The following is a 20,255-nucleotide window of genomic DNA, read 5'->3' on the forward strand; positions in this document are numbered from 1 at the left end:
CTGTTGGTTTTATTCTGTCAGCCTGAAGTATAGAAACCGTCTACAAAGCACCGTCAAGGTGTGCTCTCGGATCTTTGGAGTACCACTGCGAAACTTAACTTCTCAATGTGACCAGCATACAGGAAGTTTAGCACAGAAAATCATTAAAGACCCATCACACCCTCTTCATACTGTTTTCGAGTGGCTGCCCTCCAAACGCCGACTTCGATGCCCATGCTGTAAAACACAGAGGAGGAGAAGTTCCTTTGTTCCCAGAGCTGTGCTTCTTCTTAATTCTCAGTGCAGATAGGGGGCGTGTGCATTACTTGTATGTGTGTGTGCATGTAGTTACATGTATGCATGTGTGTGTGTGTGTGTGTGTGTGTTTGTGTGTGTGTGTGTGTGTGTGTGTGTGTGTGTGTGTGTGTGTGAGCCAAAGGTTTACTCATTGTTGGTCATTCACATGTGAGGATATGACATGAATGTGTATATAGGTTTTATGGGTTTTACAAATGTGTAAATTGGTTGTGTTTTTAGAATTTAGAGATTTTAGTGCCGGCTGCTTCACAATGCTGTCTCGAATTGCCCCTCGGGGACTAATACAGTTGTCTTGAGTCTTGAGTTAATCTTTCATTTTCTTATATTTTTTTGTACAAACCAGTAGCTTCTATTCTTCTAAACTAGACCTAAAACTCTCGTCCTGACCTCACTAGTTCTAACCAGCTCTCTGTTGGATATGATTTACTTTTAAAACCATCATCTGGACTATTTCCACCACAAAGTCGGTGATGTAACTTAATTAGATGAATTATACCTTTAAATGCCTCCTCCCTCCTCCTGCTCCTTTTCTATCTGCGATTGCGCGTCCGCTCCCATTGGCTGGGGGAGATAATCGGTCAACCGGAGGTCTTGGGGATATACCAACCGAGGGCACAGGGCAACATGTTTACCCCCACTCTCACTCACAATTAGCCGTTTCACCGCTTTATCAGGTTTTCTAAAACCCGCCTGAGGAGGCGTACCGACCATGCTTTTGTGCCGCACGGTGAGGCTTCTGGATCGGGCTTTCATCCGTCCTGGTTCGGTTCTGGTGCGACTTAGAGTAATCGGGCCGGCGGGAGAGACTCTGACAGCCCGCGCGGGCTGCACGTTTCAGCGGCACCGGCTCCTCTCAGGGTCCGGCGTCGAACGAGCGCACCTGGGTAAACCGGAACCTGGATCCCGGGACTGGAGGAAGTCGGCTGGTTTTGTAACCTCAGACTGGGGACACCTGAACCGGGTGGGATCCGTGGCTAAGAGCCTCTCCGGGTTGAGCATGACGCGCCATAGCTGCGGAGGAGACGCGAAAAAGCAGAAGGACGTGTTTTTGTTTACAGGTAACACCAGCAGCAGCACGCAGAGCAGAGCTGCTGCCACAGACACGAAGAATGAGGACAAACGGGTAAATAAACAAGGTTAACTAGTGTTTGTTTAACCTCCAGGGACCGGTCACACGTCCCAAAGCGGCCGAGTGAATGTAACTAACCAGGCTGGTTATGCAACAGCTATAGTGCCTGACTGCTTAAGCACAAATACGAATATATGACAAAATCATGCAGGAGGCTGTTTGATCTGAAGTTACAGCTGGACTGAGTCCTTCTGGCTGCAGCATCCCAGCAGATGAAGGAGTTTACTTTGCTCTTTGGCACGTGGCTCTTAGAGGTGAGTCAACTCAAGAGCTGTTCTTACAAAACAAATACTACAACGCCAATGGAAGCTCTGATCTGACGTCTTCAGTGACGTGTTTTAATCTAGGGAGTAAAATAGGTGCCATATTGTGGAAAGTGTATGGCGCTGGAAACTCTTAGAAACTCCCATTGAAAGTGCTTGAATTGGACTGTGGCAAAGGTCAGAACCCAGTCTGATATTTTTCAGCAGAGGAACAGTTGGTAACAGCAGGGGTTTAACTCCATGACATTTATTTACTGATTATCGAGTATTAGTTTGCAAAAATGCTGCAAGCACATTTTCTAACTGTAACATAAAGCCGTGGCGTTGGACCACCTGATGGATAGCAACAAGCAATAATAAAAAAATTGCAACACAAAAATGTCAAAGGTGCATTTGAGATAAGATTTGGAGCAGTTTGTTTTACTGCACAGGTAAAAGTCCTGCAATTAAAGGTGCAGAATTAAAGGTGAGAATTTTACAGAGAGAAAATCCCAGAAGAGTCTAAAGTTTAAGACATTTTTATACTGAAACATATTTCGTATCCAGCTGGCTGCAGTGATTGTCCGTTTTTCTCCTTTCAAAACAAAGGAAGGAGGGGTGTAACTACTGTTTACCATCAGTGAATGTGGGGGTTGCCATGTCTCCTGCGAGTTAATACTGCAGTGCCGACATTTGTAATTTGACGATGGTCAGCAAAAAGCTTCAGTTGTTTAAAGTGGTTGCAGTAACCACATTTTACCACAGGATGTCATTTTTACTTCATTTCTCCATAATGCACCTTTAAAGCGTCTGCTCAGTGTTATTGTCCTCATAAAATGTGTTCCAGAATCTAAAGTTAAGGCATTAGTTATGATTTTAATTAGGCCCGAGCAGCAAAAGCGCTGCAAAGGCCTATTGTATTTGCTCTGTTTATTTTTCTTTCTTTTTTGGGGGGGGGGGGGGGGGGGGGGGGGGGGTCCTGTCTGGCTGTGACGCAAACAGAATTGATGTCTGAATGCTGGTGACAAGCCTTACAGATTTACTCTCAGGTGGAGCATCCAAGCATCTGCTTTTAATGTCACGCCTGATACTTAAAACTTTACTGTTATTGTTTTTGAATGCTTTTTAATTCTGACCAGACACAGAGACAGAGGTGAAAGAGAAAGGAAGAGACAAAAGATGGGGGTGGGGGGGTGGGGGGGGGGGGGTGTCACAAAAATAAACAATTATGAGCAAGAATCAGCTGCAGAAAGAGAGAGAAAAAAAAGGGACACAACAACAATGCAACAAAACCAAGCTATCACTGTGTCAACTTGAAGAAATATATAATCAACATTGTTTAACTGAACAATCACACAATAACAAATCACAGTGCATTAAGTGCCCGCCACAGTCCTAAGACCTGTGTTGAACGTGCCCAAGCCCATACTTATGAGAGCACCATGTGAGCACCTGTGTTTGTACACGCGCTTGTTTATGTAAGGTTTCTCGATAGGAGCGTCCAATAGAGAGTGTGAGGGACCACAGATCTGCCCCCCAAAGATGTGTAGGAGACGGAGGGAGCTCCAAGTCCCAGAGATCCAGGAGTTTCCCCAGAGCACAGGAACTCCAGGGAGACTGTGACAGAAAAGCCCCCGCCCCCCTCGAGAGGTGCAGAGGATCGCCCCGGGGACCACAACCAGCAGCCGGCAGAGTCCCAGGAGATATCGGCGGCAAACCCACAGGCCCGCCCGCAGCCTCCCACCCCCTAGCCGGCCGAGCCCGGGACCCGATGACCCCGGACCCAGGGGCGACCACCCCGGCCGGGGACCCAGCAAAGCCCAGGGACCCAGACCCCACCAGGCAGCCACCGGGATTGGTCAGGCAGATGCCAAAAATCTTAACTCCCTGACCCGGGAGCCCCGACCCAGGCAGACCAAGGCACCGCACTCCACACCAGGTGTGGCAGGAAGAGGGGAGACAAAGATCTATATCAAAAGAAGTCCCAGGAGAAGGGAGGAGTCAAAGGTCCCACCTGACATATACTGTACAGTCATACACAGACACAGTCACACATTCCCTCCCTCATGCTCACACAAACACACACAACCAAAGACTTACAAAAATGCACGCCGGACACCCACTCACGCTCCCCATGCACACCCTATTCACTCTGGTCCAGGTACTGCTGCAAATGGGGTACAACCATTACTGGTTCCAAGAGTTCGACTCTTTCTGTTGGGGTGCTGATGAGCAGGCTCCCCCGTCCAACGCTGAGCACAGCAATCCACCACCCCAGACCCCAACCGGACTGCCAGATCTCCCTCCTAGCCTCCAGCCCCAGGAAGCCAAGCGACAACAGAGGTGTGCTAAGACCCTTAGTCTCCCTCCGCCTGCTCCAATATGGTGTTATGCTCTGTTTATTTTTCTCCTGCCAAGTAAATTGGCTTTTTGGAGGCTTTAACATACCCGAAAACTCAGGAATTTTTGCACATGTCAGGCGTGGTGTAAAATTTTGTATTTTAAAGGTCCCAAAAATATAGCAATAAAACTAGCTCCACAGCGCCCCCTAGAATGTGGAAAAATACCCCCCTCCATAAACCTTAGTTTGTCGTACAGTTATGAAATTTTGTACACTTGTAGTACTCAACAGTCCACACAGAAAAGCCTCTTGTAACCATGGTCAACATCAAACAGGAAGTTGGCCATTTTGGTTTGAAGTGGTGATTTTGAACCCTTTTGGCCATTTCTGGGATCCACTTCTGATGGATTTACTCGATAATTTTTCGCATGATTGTCTCCATAGTTGTGGGAAATTGCTCAGAAGGGATGGGCGATCAAATAGAAAAAATAAAACTGACTTTTCGTATATGCTGAGGGGGCGTGGCCAGGCCTCGAAGTTCGACTACTCAAAAAAAGTATAAATGGCTATAACTTCATACTCAAATAGAGTAGAGTTACAAAAATTTCTGTGGTCATTTGACATCCAGCCACAAACTAAACTGAATGGTCAGATGATTACATCACACAAGCCCCACCCCCCAGGACCAAAAAGGTCAAGTTTTACTGTCATAGGTCCCAAATCGCCCCATTTCACTTAATCACCACATATTTGTAGCTGGTAACTCAAGACAAGTGGGGGTTGCTTGGCGTCACTGTATGGGAGTTTTCAAAAGAGGGCAGGGCTGTAGTGGCTCGGCGAAGTCAAGCCGTGGCCATACGTTTGCCTCCAATTTTGTCATTTCTAAAGATATCGCCACAAAGCTTCTGGTGAGTGATCCTAGTTCGACCCCCCAAAAAATCTGATGTGAAATTCCAGTGGGCGTGGCCTATTTTCTTAAATAGCGCCCCCTAGAACCATTAAAACTGTCAGTCCCAAGCCATGCTTTGACTGAGGATTACAAAATTTGGTACACTGATGTAGTGTCTCAGGACCTACAAAAAAAGTCTCTTGGAGCTAAGCGCAAAGTTGCACAGGAGGTTGGCAATTTTGGTCCAAGTGCTTGATTTAGTGGTTTTCGCACACGTTGTTTGGAGAATGATGCACCGTCGCCCTTTTCATCGATCACCTTCAAATTTCTGTTATATACTCTTAAGCTATAAGGAAAAAAATTCAACTGTCGGATTTCTCAAAAGTTTAAAGGTGTGGGCGTGGCTAAGCCTCAAACTTTGATCTGTCGCCACGCCACTCTTTTTTTCACAGCTCGCTATTTGACTCCTTTCACCCAATCACCAGCAATCACTGGCAAATAGCAGTAGAAAAGTTGAGGTAACTTGGTGTCCAGTATTGACAGGTTTCAAAAAAAGGCGGGGCTTTGGGAGCATGGCAAAATTCGCCATTACGCCATGTAAATACGTTGGCATCTCATTTCCTCAGTTATCATGATATCGACACGAAATCTATGGTGAGTAATTCTAGTCTGATCCCCAATAGAAATGAACGTGATTGGTTGGTGGGCGTGGTCTATTTTCTGAAGTAGCACACCCTAGAACCATTAAAACTGTCAGCCCAAAGCCGTGCTTTAATCGAGAACTACGAAATTTGGTACACTAATGTAGTGCCTTGGGACCTACAAAAAAGTCTCTTGGAGCCAAGGTCAAGGTTGCACATGAAGTCAAGCCATTTTTGTCCAAGTACTCGATTTAGTGGTTTTCGCACACGTCGTTTGGAGAGTGATGCCCCATTGCCCTTTTCACCAATCGCCTTCAAACTTCTGCTATATACTCTTAAGACATAGGGGAAAAAATAAACCGTTGGATTTTTCAAAAGTTGAAAGGTGTGGGCATGGCTAAGCCTCAAACTTTGACCTTTCGCCATTATTACTTGACGTAAGAACTTCCATGCGCATGATCAAATCTATATCAAACATTATCTGTGTGATCACTGACCACATCTCAAGACAATGACAATGTGGACAGCTGACATCACCTAAGCTCCACCCCCTGTCAACAGGAAGTCTATTGTTTTATGGTGAAATGCCCATATTTGTCCCCTCTAATTTAGTCAGCATGACACTAAGGTCATAGACTGTCTTCATGATGCTGTAATGACCATTCAGTTCTGATAGCTTTCCAGAAAGGGAGGGGCTTTGATGCCATGGCGAAATCTGGCGTGACGTCGTGACCTTACGTTTGACTGTAACTTCCACAAACAGCCTCCGATCTGCATGAGACTGAACATGGCAATCAACAATCATGCCCTTTAGCCAATGAGGCACAAACGGTTGGTGAACATTGTATAATATCACCACAGCGCCCCTACACACCTTTAAAACTGTAATAACTCCTACAGACGAGGTCGTAACTGCACCAAACTTGCTATGTGTCATCACACAAAGGCACCCAATACAATCATGTGGTCATTGGTTGATATCTTTTTAGCTCCGCCCCCTGACAGATATTAGGCCCTGAATAACACATGCATAATGCAATTCACACCAAACTTCACGCAAATGATTGTTGTCAACCTACAAACTGCTCCATGGGATGTTTTCCTAAATTTGGGACATTCATATTCTGGTCCAGTGGGTTTTATTATGGGGTTGTGTCTGGCCAGTTGTCAGGACCCTGGGTTATCGTGAGTCCCAACAAAGTTTCATAAGCTCAACAGAGGCTCAAAGACTACTTTCAAATTGCAAGCTTGATCTGTTGTATTTGCCCACACTTCAATACCGGGGTATAACTAGTAACAGTACTAAATGTATAGTTGCATGTTTATAAAATAATCTGAGAATTTCCAGAATAAGACAATTATGTTGCGGGAGTTAGATGTTTTACAACACTTAGCTGACATAATCTGCAGTTTACCATTTTCATTCCTGCTCTGAACCCATTTGCCCCGTGCATGAGTGCGCCTTTGTCTCTGTTTGCATGCCACTGTGACTTTGCATGTGTTTTCATGCAACTGAAAAGCTGTTATCAGACACAGCAGTCCCACTGTTCCACCCCTATACAACCTTCCTGGCACATCTCCCTTTAGCTGCTCGCTCACATGACCCTCCCACAGTGGTTCCTGCCTTTACTTTTAGCTTTCTCTCCTCTGAAAAGCCAAGGCCTGATCCCTCACCCTCTCTGGACTCTTTCTATTGTCCATTGATGGCAGCCTAGAGAAAATGTGGCCAAGGCAATGGCTTCATCCTGGAAGCCTGGGCCAAAATTTAGGGATACAAATTGTAGCTTAGAGAAAAGATCAGCTAGTCTTTGTTTTTGTTCCTCTCCTGAATTAGATAAGTGATTGTACTCAGTCACAATGTAACATGATCGTCTGTAAAATAATTAATTAAAATAAAGGTTAGAGTAACACAGTCACAAAAGTATAAACCCTTAGAATTAAATACTTATAATGTAAAGACTTGATTATGGAAAAAAGTTAAAAATCACAATAACTTCAATTTAAGAATCAGAATTATTTAATTTAATTATTTAACATGATCAGTGAGTAAGGAAACATTCAGAGTTCACATTTTAAAGGGATACTTTGCAGTTTTGGCTTGCTTTTAGCTCCCCTTAGTGTCTGTTAGTCAAAGTAAAGTGAAACTTAACTCCTCACTGTGCATTCATTTTTTTAGCACCTTAATCTAACATCCGAAATGTCTCCTCAGCCTTCCTTAGTTTCTACAGGAGTGATTCATCACCAGATCAAACAAATCAGCTGTGTTCATTATCTAAAACATGCAGGAAATGTGCTGGAAGCAGACTGCAACGCCAGGTATGTCAGTTCCACAAAGGGACTGGGACCAACACACTAAAGCTGCAAGTGTGATATTTTGGACAAAGAGGGCAGTGGGATCTGAGTGACATTTCATTAACCCTGTAAAGGGTCGTTTTAGCACATACTGGCTCAAGAAAATGATTTAAAATTATGAAAAGGTTGCATTGTATCCCTTTAAGAAGGCAGTTGAGCTGTTTAATAGTTACAGTCAGGTCCATAAATATTGGGACATCGAAACAATGCTAACATTTGTGGCTCTATACACCACCACAATGGATATCAAATGAAACGAACAAGATGTGCTTTAACTGCAGACTGTCAGCTTTTATTTGAGGGTGTTTACATCCATATCAGGTGAACGGTGTAAGAATTATAATAGTTTGCATATGTGCCTCCCACTTGTTAAGGGTCCAAAAGTAGTGGGACAGAATAAGAACCATAGATCAAACATATACATTTCAGTACTTTGTTGCAAATCCTTTGCAGTCAATTACAGCCTGAAGACTGGAACACAGACATCACCAGACTTTGGGTTTCATCCCTGGTGATGCTCTGCCAGGCCTCTACTGCAACAGTCTTCAGTTCCTGCTCGTTCCTGGGGCATTTTCCCTTCAGTTTTGTTTTCAGCAAGTGAAATACATGCTCAATTGGATTCAGGTCAGGTGATTGACTTGGCCATTGCAAAACAGTACACTTCTTTCCCTTCAAAAACTCTTTGGTTGCTTTTGCAGTATGCTTTGGGTCATTGTCCATCTGCACTGCGAAGCGCTGTCCATTTCTGAGGCATTTGGCTGAATATGAGCAGATAATATTGCCTGAAACACTTCAGAATTCATTGTGCTGCTTTTGTCAGCAGTCACATCATCAATAAATACAAGAGAACCAGTTCCAATGGCAGCCATACATGCCCACGCCATGACACTTCCAGCACCATGCTTCACTGATGAGGTGGTATGCTTAGGATCATGAGCAGTTCCTTTCCGTCTCCATACTCTTCCCTTCCCATCACTCTGGTACAAGTTGAGCTTGGTCTCATCTGTCCATAGGATGTTGTTCCAGAACTGTGAAGGCTTTTTTAGATGTTGTTTGGCAAACTCTAATCTGGCCTTCCTGTTTTTGGGGCTCACCAATGGTTTACATCTTGTGGTGAACCCTCTGTATTCACACTGGTGGAGCCTTCTCTTGATTGTTGACTTTGACACAGATACACTTACCTCCTGGAGAGTGTTCTTGATCTAACCAACTGTTGTGAAGAGTGTTTTCTTCACCAGGGAAATGATTCTTCGGTCATCTACCACAGTTGTTTTCCGTGGTCTTCCGGGTCTTTTGGTGTTGCTAAGCTCACCAGTGCATTCCTTCTTTTTGAGAATGTTCCAAACTGTTTTTTGGCCACGCCTAATGTTTTTGTTACCTCTCTGGTATGTTTCTTTTGTTTTTTCAGCCTAATAATGGCTTGCTTCACTGATAGTGACAGCTCTTTGGATCTCATCTTGACAGTTGACAGCAACAGATTCCAAATGCAAATAGCACACTTGAAATGAACTCTGGATATTTTATCTGCTCATTGTAATTGGGATAATGAGGGAATAGCACACACCTGGCCATGGAACAGCTGAGAAGTCAATTGTCCCATTACTTTTGGCCCCTTAACAAGTGGGAGGCACAAATGCAAACTGTTGTAATTCCTACACCATTCACCTGATTTGGATGTAAATGCCCTCAAATAAAAGCTGACTGCAGTTAAAGCACATCTTGCTCGTTTCATTTGATATCCATTGTGGTGGTGTATAGAGCCAAAAATGTTAGCATTGTGTCGATGTCCCAATATTTATGGATCTGACTGTATTTAAAAAACCCTAAATTGTGAGACTGAACCGACTCATCACATAAGAATTAAAGTCAGCTACCATATAAATGTCCAACATTGGGGCTATTTACAATAAGAATCAAAGAAATACTAAACATTTAGAAATTTGTTTAAAACACACATTGACAAAACTAATTAAAATGAAATAAAATGTTCTGTTTAAATGATGATGAGAATACACAAATGCTTAGTGTGCTGCCATAAAAGGAGAGAAAAGCTGCTACGGAAGCCCGTATGTCCAAACAGGAAGGTTGTGCACGGAGTACCACACGGTGTGTGGGGGTCATAAATAAAAATAATGCTTCATGGTACGCATCACATGCCACCTGTGTGTTTTGCTCTTGTTCTACCATTTTTACTTGCACAGAGAGTTTTTTAAATACCACCTTAAGATGCTTGTTTAGCTTTTATAAGGGGCAGATGTGAGCTGCATTCGGAAGGCAAGACTACATTAAAGCATTATAAAGCAGAATGATTATGCAAATCTGTATCTATAGCTAAAACAATGTGCAACACATCTAAACCAAGACATGTGCATACAGGCAGACGTAACAAAAAGTGAAAACATTAAGTGGAGGACAAAAAGAGTTTAGGAAGGTTGAGAAATCGGGAGCATGCTAGAGATCAACCATAGTCTCCAGTAGGCAGGATTCACTCTGTATTGGTTCAGCTCCAGAGGCCGAGTCAGTAGTTGACCTGAAAATAGGACAGAGGCATTTCCTGTTTTCTTAGACTGTAGCAATATGGCAGCAAAGGAGCCTTTTGATTAAATGTGACTAAATGAATTCATAGAAAAACTCCTCTCTGTTCCACCACATCACACTCTATCGCACGACTGGTCGTAAACAAGGTTTTCAGCTTCTGTTGCTTTAACCATGACTTGCAAACTGCCGTTAAAGGATCATGTTGCTCTACTGCCTGTCTCACGTCCACACCACTACTTCTGTGTTAGTTGTAGTGTTGTCGTCCTGTTGCTTTGGTGTTAGCCTCCCCCAACACACACACACCCTCCTTACTACATGTGCCACGGCTGCCGAGTGTGTGGTGCATAGTGGAGAGTCAGGAGGTCACCAAAGGACTAATGTGTGTGTGTGCTTGTAAGAAGCTCTTTGTGTGTGTGTGTGTGTGTGTGTGTGTGTGTGTGTGTATGTGTGACGCAGTGACTGACATCTTTAACGAGTGTGTGAGAGGGTGGGTGTTAATGTGAATTACCTAAATGACAGCAGCAGCGGTTCATCTGAGTCAGCTGATAAAGCACAGAAAACTCATCAAAGTTCAGGCTTTGTTGACCAACAGTCGCAACACCATTCATCCACTGCTTAAAGCCAAAATTATTTCACTCCATCCTATTTGTTTAGGATCTCCAGGAGGCCTCCAGCACCTCAGCCTCAGAACAGAGTCCGGCGGACAAACCGGAGCCAGAGGAAGGAAAACCTAACAAGACCCAGCAGCTAAAGAAAGTCTTCAAAGAGTATGGAGCAGTGGGGGTTTCCTTCCATGTTGGGATCTCTCTCATGTCTCTGGGAATGTTCTACCTCCTTATATCCAGGTAACACATATGCTGCACGAATCGTTGCATTTAGTCTTTAGCATACACATGTTTGCAGCAAAGGCTCTGGAATTCTACAATAAAGAGATTTTATTTTGGTAAACTGCACCCTAAATAGCGATGTCCAATACCAGGCTTCTTCGCCGATATAAGGCAGTCCAGTCCAATTCTAATATATGCAAGGCCCCCTCTTCATAAAAAGTGATTTTAGGTAACTAAAATCACCTTTTTTCTATCATTCATCCATCCATCCATCCATCCATCCATTTTCTGATAATTTCCTACATTTCTTTTTGATGCAGATATTGGTCGATAATCTTTGACATCCTTACTCTAAAGCCAAGAAGCAGCATTGACATCTTCTACTACAGCATGGAGGGAACTTATTTCAGTGGAGCTAATATGTGGGCATGCAAGAGTGTGGGGTGAGAGTAGTTAGTGCCAAAACCTGGCCCGCAGCACACTGGCTGTTCTGGGATTCACCAGAACTCACAGATGGCCGATCCAATGGCCAGACAGGTGAAAAAAAAACCTTTTTAACAACTAAAAGCGATGCTTTTAATTTTGTTTGTGTTTCTGCAGAAACGGACTCAAACTTTATTTACAACTCTGATTCATACAGCTTTACTTTGTTTTACACATCAAGCAGCTACAAACTAATCACTTCTAAATGAGATTGACTTGTAAACTTTTACAGTGTGTCTGAGGACCAGATATTCTCCATTAGCAACAATAGTTGTAATTAGGGGTGCTCCGATTGATAGGCCACAGATAATTATCGGCCGATTTTCCTGCAAAAGTGTGATCTGTGATCGCCGATCACTGCCTTTCATTTCCGATCTGGCACTGGCGCTTACTCTTCCCGGCCGGTAGTTCACCCTTCTGCTTCTCCCCGCTTAGTGCGCATGCGCCTGGCGGCAAACCCGCAAAGACAAACATGTCTGCCGTGTGGAACTTCTTTACGGTGTGCGAGAGTGATATTAAGTTTGCGTCTTGCAACACTTGCGACGAAAACATACCCCATGGAGGAAGCACTTCAAAAAAATTCAACACAACGAATTTGATCCGACATTTAAAGACTAAACACTTGGCGGAGCATGGTGAGTTTTTGAGGCTCACCGCAGACAATGAAAAGAAGCCTGCTAATGCAGCCACAGTCAGACAGCAGCTAACGCAGCCGACGCTTGGAAACATTCGCCCATATGAGCGTGGCAGTCAAAAGGCTAAGCAAATTACCCGTAAAATCATCGAGTTTATTGGACTAGACGACCAGCCTTTTTCAGTTGTGGAAGATGCCGGATTCCGCCGACTACTAACCCACTTGGAACCTCGCTACATGCTACGGGGATGTAAATATTTCGCCGACGTAGCCCTTCCAGAGCTCCACCAGACAGTGTATTCTTTCATCGAGGTACTCCTTAAAGAAAGCGTCTCATCCTCTGTGAGTTTCACAAGTGACATTTGGAGCTCAGATGTCAGTCCTGTGTCAATGCTGAGATAACAGCTCACTGGATGTATCTGAATGTATCCTTGGTTACTTAATTTAATTTAGGCGGTGATGTGAGATATTGACTTTTTTTGCACTATTTGTAGCCTAAAGAGAGCCTTAATGTTTTCAATTTCTTATAAATTGTTACTGATATTACATAATTTGAAGTGAAGTAAAACCATGTTTTTTCTGAATTAATATGTAACACATGCATTAGAACTCACCATAGCTAAATGAACAATTTACAGCCAATCTATGTAATTGGTATCGGTAATCGGCTGATCGGCCATGATCGGCTTCTTGGCTGATCGGTATCGGTGATCGGCAGAATAAAACCTGATCGGAGCATCCCTAGTTGTAATTGATCTGTCCCACAGCTAAATGCAGAATTATAAATGTGTACATTTGAGCCAAAGTACAAATGCAGCAACGCTGGAATCTGTCGAATATTTTGTTACTGATGTCATCAAGTATCGTGAGAGCATGTTGGGAAAATATTTGTTTTAGACGCAGAGTTCAGACTGCTGGTATGTTGTGGAATGTAACCCCTTCACACCCAACCGCCTCCAATGGAAGACACAGGACCTGTTATTTTAGCTCACGAGTTCTGTTGCCATTTATCGGATAAAACGGACCAAAAGCAGGATGTTTTATCCTGTTTTAAGTTAAAAGTCCCAGCATCTGTGTGTATGTGTGTGTGCGTGCGTGGGGGTGGGAACCAGACACCAATGTAACAGAGATTTAGCAGATGTGATGTGACAGCTTGGAGATTTCCTCCTGTAGCTGATCATGACACATACAACGAGAAGTGACTGTGCAGCCATCCATCTCTGAGCGTCATCTCTGTGAGCCCACAGAGTCCAGGCGTGTGTCCTGCTAATACGCCGCATGCAGAGGAAAAATAGTTGATGGATTTTCTACAGACCTGAATTTGCTGACTGCAGTGAGGCTGTTAACATATGAGAAAATTTGCACTGACAGAAGTGGCTTAGAGCTACATTCCTTACATATTTATTTCCCTAAATAGCTCACACGGGAACGCCACGGCAGAAGAACACAAAAGCTTGTTTCATGAAGGCAGAGAAGCCTCTGGGTGGTTAAAGTTTGTGAATGTAGGAGAGGTGAAGGCTGATGTCACCATTTGTTTTAACAGGAATGTGAGATAAACTTCAGTCCTTAATGAACACACCGCCCTCTGGTGGAGACTACATGAACTACATGTCTTAACCAGAAGAATAACAGTGCAGTTCAGTAATGTTATCTGCAGGTTACTTTAACAACACTCTGCAAGATTTAAATGGGTAGTTTTCATGTTTTTTCAAAGATGCACCAAAAAAAGAGCTGGTGATCAAATTCAGCCAGTTTCCAGTACAATCAACCTAAATGTTCAAAAAGTCTGATGGGAACACTTTACCATAACAGTGACTTTATTAATGTTACTTAGTGCAATATTAAGCATCAATAAACTATTAAACAATATTAACTGTTTTATATTAATGTTAATATTAAGTAATGCATTACTATGCAGACACAACCCCTCACATTTTGTCCTAACCTTAAGGACACTTAATAGTTAATAATTGGAAGAGTAATAAGGGGACCCTTGGTTTATTAATGCTTAATGATACAGTAAGTAACATTAATAGAAGGGCCCTTATTATAAAGTGTTACCAGTCTCATTTTCCGTGTGGTCAGTGAAGGCACAAAGCAGTAATAGTGGTGAGTTTGTGGATCAGAAAAAAACTAAGTGCTAATCCACTCCCAACAAAGCACAAACTTCATTTTCATGTAAATCATGAGATTGATACAAGAACTAATGTTGAACAAATTTATTGGCGATAGGCCAACTGCTTCACCGATTGTTTTATTTATTTATTTCTCGAGAGCATTGTTATCTTTTTCATACTTTTGGGTCCATCCATCCATTTTTGGTCACTCATCCGTGGTCAAGTCGCAGGGGCAGCAGCCTAAGCAGAGAGGCCCAGACTTCCCTCTCCCCAGCTCCTCCCAAGGAATTCTATGGCTTTCCGTGGCCAGGCGTGCTCTGGTCTTCCTTTAGGTTTCCTCCCGGCTGGACGTCCAGGACGCATCTTAACCAGATGCTCGAGCCACCTCAACGTCCTCCTCTTGACGTGGAGGAGCAGCAGTTCTACTAAGAGCCCCTACCGGATGACCGAGCTCCTCGCCCTCTCTCTAAAGGACAGCCCAGTCACCCTGCAGAGAAAACTCATTTTGGCCACTTGTATCCTTGATCTCATTCTTTTGGTCACTACTCAAAGCTCGTGCCCATAGATGAGGGTAGGAACGTAGATCGATCGGTAAATTGAGAGTTTCGCCTTCCGGCTCAGCTCTCTCTTCACCATGACAGATCGGTACAATGTCCGCATCACTGCAACACCAATCTGCTTGTTGATCTTGTAGTCCATCTTTCCCTCACTTGTGAATAGATACTTAAACTCCTTCACTTGGGGCAGGACCTCATCCCTGACTTGGCGAAGGCGTTCTATCCTTTTCTGATTCAAGGCCATGGTCCTGGACTTAGAGGAGCTGATTCTCACCCCAGCTGCTTCACACTCTGCTGCAGACCGCTCCAGTGAAAGCTGGAGATCACGGGCAAATTAGCATGTATTTTGCTCCTCTTTATGTACTCCTAAATATTATTGACTGAAGCATCAAATAGCCGATGAAACTCTGAAAACAACAATGTCTCACATGTGGACCCCTCATGATCTGCTTCTGCAAACTGATTAAGAACCATTGTGTTTGGAGGATGGATGGACTGATGATTTTTGGTTGAAAAAATTGTAAACATTGCCCAAACTAACAAGAATCTTAAATCGGTATTGGCCCACAAACCGAGTCTTGAATATTTGCTGTATAAGAATCCAGTTTAGAAAACCAAAAACACGAGTGTCTGGTTTTTAAAAACGGTCGCTTCTCTTAATCTTGTTATATTTATTTTTATATAAACATCTAAAAAACGTTCAGATTTTTTCTGATCTTTGCTTTTTCCAGATCAGCTTAGCTCCCAAAGCTTGATGTATTTGTGTGACCGATGGAAGAAGGAAGAGTGATGTTGCGCCTTCTAACAGTGTTCATCTTTCTGTGGGTCTGCAGTGGGATCGACATGGCGGCTCTGCTGTGCAAACTGGGCTTCAACGAGTCGGTGGTCCAATCCAAAATGGCAGCAGGGACCAGCACGTTCGTCCTGGCCTACGCCATCCACAAGCTCTTTGCTCCGGTTCGCATCAGCATCACTCTGTTGTCGGTGCCTCTCATCGTCCGCTACTTCAGAAAGACCGGACTCTTTAAACCGCCCACGCCTGCACCCTGATGGCTCTGCTGCTCTCTCATGCTGCTTCATTAAACAAACAGAATGATCAGAATCACAGCGGCCATTTTTATTTGCCTTCATGCATCTCATGTTTTCTCTTTCAGGTGAAACTTTTCTACGTTATGGTTCCCGCTGTATCAGATACAGGAACACCAGTTTTTCTGTTTTATTAAAGCTATGGGTGTATTTTGGAACTGTGCCTTATTATTTATGTATTCTGAACATGAAAAATAAAACAAGAAACAAAAAGGCATTTAGAGTTTCAGCAGAACACTCCAGGTTCTTCATCCCCTGCTATTTCCTGATGTTAGATTCCCATTTCTTTATTTTAGTTGCCGCGTCACGTTCACCAGCATGCTGCAACAACCACAAACCTACCAGCGTGGCTCCTTTCTGTCCGATTAGGATATTTTCTTGTAATAAATATACATTTCAAATAAAAAATTTACAACAGATTTCAAAAACTTGTAGACTTGCAAAATTCAGATTATGTGGTTTTATTTATTTATTTAATTGGCACAAAGCATTAATGAATATTTATTGACGCATCAATACACGTAAATATGCTGGTTTTGATAACATCCGCATTAAAGGGCAGAAGAACACGTTCATACGCTAACAACAGGCCAAAGGTTAAAGGCTACATGACCAGTTGGCTTTCAGCCAACACCTGAAAATTGAAAACAGACTTTAGGGAGGTAATGTTCATATTGTGGACGTTTTGTCAGAGACGTGAAAGAGGCCATTTCTGTCAAACAAGAAAAAAACAAATCACCTGGAGTAAGTCTTCTCAGATGACAGCTTCTCAGAACAAAGCAGCTTTAAATTTAATTCCCAGACAGCTTTACATCAACTCACACCTTCAGGCTTGTGATCAAAAACACCTCAGTGTGGACCAGACTGAGAACAGCTCTAACAGGAGCAAGTTCATGTGAGTTAGCTTGCATTAACAGTAAAGCCCACTGCAGTTTAAAAGCTTGGAACAATTGGCTTTATTTTTAACGGGGAACGTTCCTCAGAGCAGGTAAAAACAAATGTTCTAAATCAAGAGTAGAAACATCTGGTGGCCTACAAAACATTACTGGTTATGTTTTATCTGGAATAATTCAAATTTAATTGAAGATTGTGAAAACAAAAATGTGTGTGTGTGTGTGTGTGTGTGTGTGTGTGTGTGTGTGTGTGTGTGTGTGTGTGTGTGTGTGTGTGTGTGTGTGTGTGTGTAGTGTGTAGTGTGTTTGACATCCGTGTGTTTTCATCTCGGCAGGTATTTGGTGTTATAAGAACCAGCAGCAAGCAGAGTTATAGAATAAATTAAGTTTAATTCCCTTTTTTTAATCAAACATTTTATTACACAGTATGGTTCTAGGCTGCAGTTGTCCTTTGTGAACACATGGGAGAGCTCCTGACACACAATTACATTTTGGTTCAGTCTCTATCCCTCAGGAGAAACCACTTCTCTCATTAAATTACACCACTTTGTACTCTTAATAGTCTTTACACTTAAAGCAGCATCAAGCCACTCATGCACCCCCCAAAGTTAAGGTAAAATGTGTCGACATGATGATGTGTAGATGGAATAAGGTCTGTGAGCAGGCTGATGCTAAACACAGGCCCTTCCTGGTGGTGAGATGTTTGTTTCATCATGCTCTGAAAAAACAAATAATCTTGTTTGTAATTATCACAGCAGGAGCCTCTTTATTCTTTGGTTCCACCCTCCTCTGATGAGCTTCAGATGGGTGAACCGGCACAGAAAACCAAGTCTCAGCTACTGGATTGGACCTGATCTCTTCTTTTTCTGTGTGTGTGTGTGTGTGTGTGTGTGTGTGTGTGTGTGTGTGTGTGTGTGTGTGTGTGTGTGTGTGTGTGTGGTGTGTGTGTGTGTGTGTGTGTTGATCAGGTAAATTATAAAGCTAGGAGACTTGTATAAAGGAGTAAACTGTGGCCCGTGTCAGACATCGGCCCAGGTTTATTCAGAAACAGAAGCTTTGGCAGCACTCTGACACAAACTTCTACAAACTGCTATCACTCACTCACTCACTCACTCACTCACTCACTCACTCACTCACTCACACACACACACACATACACACACACACACACACACACACACACACACACACACACACACACACACACACACACACACACACACACAGACACAGAGGAAGAAGAAGCCGAGGTCTCATTAGCCATGATGAGGACAGGGAGCTGCCACTGCCTCTCCATCCCCTCCATGTGCCCCATGGCTACGAACAAATTGGTGACAGCGCACCGAGCCACTCTCGTCGGGCTACCTGTGATGCGCCGGGCTCCGTCGGTCTCCTCTCAAAGCTCTCTGCTGTGCGTTTGCACGCTCAAGTGTGTGTGCATGTCAGAAAAGCAGGACACACGCACACAAACAAGAGATTGGAGGGCTGTAAGATCAACTGCTTGGTTACACACTCCCTGCCAACTTTTACTTCGCTGTGCCCTCCCAAAAAGAAAAAGGAGCGAGCAAACATTTCCTCAGTGCTCGGCCCCTGCTTTGAGGAAGGGTTCCAACCCCTGCCTCAGCTCCTGAAGGCTGCACCTTTTTATTAAAGTCTGACAGAGCGCGAGCGTCACTGCTGTCACAGCAGCACACGTTGAATTCATCCAGGATGTGTTCTCACACCCAAGCTGCTTTTTACGACAAGAGTTGGAAAGCATGTAGCTGCAAAGTGCTGATGCATGCAGTAATAACAAACATATGGCAAAGTGCCTATCTTCTGCACACACACACACACACACACACACACACACACACACACACACACACACACACACACACACACACACACACACACACACACACACACACACACACACACACACACACACACACACACACACACACACACACACACACACACACACACACACACACACACACACACACACACACACACACACACACACACTTTTTGCACCTTTTGCTTAATATTCCTTCCTTTTATATTACGCCTCACCCTCCTCTCTTCTTCATTTTCTGCACATGCTCATTATCTCTCCTTGTTACCTTTCCTCCTCTGCCTCCCCATCTCCTGACCTGTTCACTAAACTTGTTAGCCTTTCAGAGCATTGGTGTCTAGACGCAGAGGCACCTATTCCGTCAGCCTCACAGGTTCAAAGGCACCCCGTGAGTTTCTTTACACACACTGTTGGCATAAAGTTTCAAGGAGCACACCATCACACACATACACACACACATTCTTCCTCCCTTGCCAGCTCCACTATCTTCCATAAACCCTTTATTTTTTTGGCCACTCCTCTCCTCCTCCCCACTCATGCTTTCTTATTTTTTTCCCTGCGTCTCCCTGTCTCTAAGTTTAGCAGATGCACCTGATGGCAGTGCCATCCTGGAGCACCTGTCAGCTGTCTGCCTTCATCACCGTTCCTCTGCTGCCGTGGAGGCCACAGGGAAGTAAACCTAGAGACAGTCGCTACGATCAGCAGCTGCATCTTATTATTTTAAACATCGATGCCAGTCAGTTTCCTCCAAAGGCGCGTGCATTTATTATATTTTTCCCTCTAAGTGTGTGTGTGTGTGTGCTCTGCTTCCACTTATTCTGTCTGCTTCTCAGGATTTTGAAGATCAGCGGTTAAATGTTAGTAATTACAGAGTTTATCCAGACAGTGAGACAGGCGGCATTAGTCGTCAAATGTTTTTTTCCTCCCCGTTATTATTATAATTTTTTTTGGCAGTTGTGGATTGTTACCAACTTTAAATGAAACCCAGAACCTGTCACTTATCAAACAGGCAGCTGGGTCATTCAGCCTGAGCGTTGTTAATGACTGACTTCAGAACAGCACATGAAGAATACTGAGACATGTAATGATGCTCTGATTTTCCAGCCTTTCTCCAGTCCTGTGAATGCCACGGCTCCTTTCTTTCACTCAGAACTGTGGCCTTCAATTTGTGGGTTTGCATATAATTCACACACAAAAAAATCCTCTTACCAAGCGCACACTGTTGACAGATTGAGTATGAAAATATCGATTTGGCTGAAGAGCTCCTGGGATTTGTTTTCTCAAAAGATTTTTAATGAAAGCCCCTCGAGCCAAACAAAAAACCAGACGCCAGACGAAACGTCAAATAAAACACAGTAAGGTCTTTGTCGTTCGGTGGCAGCAAATGGC

At 43.7% G+C, this 20,255-nt stretch overlaps 1 protein-coding gene across 2 annotated transcripts; it reads left to right on the forward strand.

The window, feature by feature from the left end:
* Positions 1-860: 860 nt before the first annotated feature.
* Positions 861-16,291, forward strand: fam210b (family with sequence similarity 210 member B). 2 transcript variants are annotated; one of them, XM_015959167.3, is made up of 3 exons: positions 861-1,420; positions 11,084-11,274; positions 15,881-16,291. In XM_015959167.3, the coding sequence occupies exons 1-3, from the start codon at positions 1,007-1,009 to the stop codon at positions 16,095-16,097; spliced, it is 822 nt and encodes a 273-aa protein (XP_015814653.3). In that variant the 5' UTR covers positions 861-1,006; the 3' UTR covers positions 16,098-16,291. The 2 variants fall into 2 exon arrangements, with proteins under 2 accessions (XP_015814653.3, XP_015814654.1); XM_015959168.3 differs by lacking the exon at positions 861-1,420 and adding an exon at positions 1,521-1,680.
* The last annotated feature ends 3,964 nt before the right edge of the window (positions 16,292-20,255 follow it).

This window comes from Nothobranchius furzeri, chromosome 3 (assembly GCF_043380555.1).
Source record: "Nothobranchius furzeri strain GRZ-AD chromosome 3, NfurGRZ-RIMD1, whole genome shotgun sequence".
NCBI lineage: Eukaryota > Metazoa > Chordata > Actinopteri > Cyprinodontiformes > Nothobranchiidae > Nothobranchius > Nothobranchius furzeri.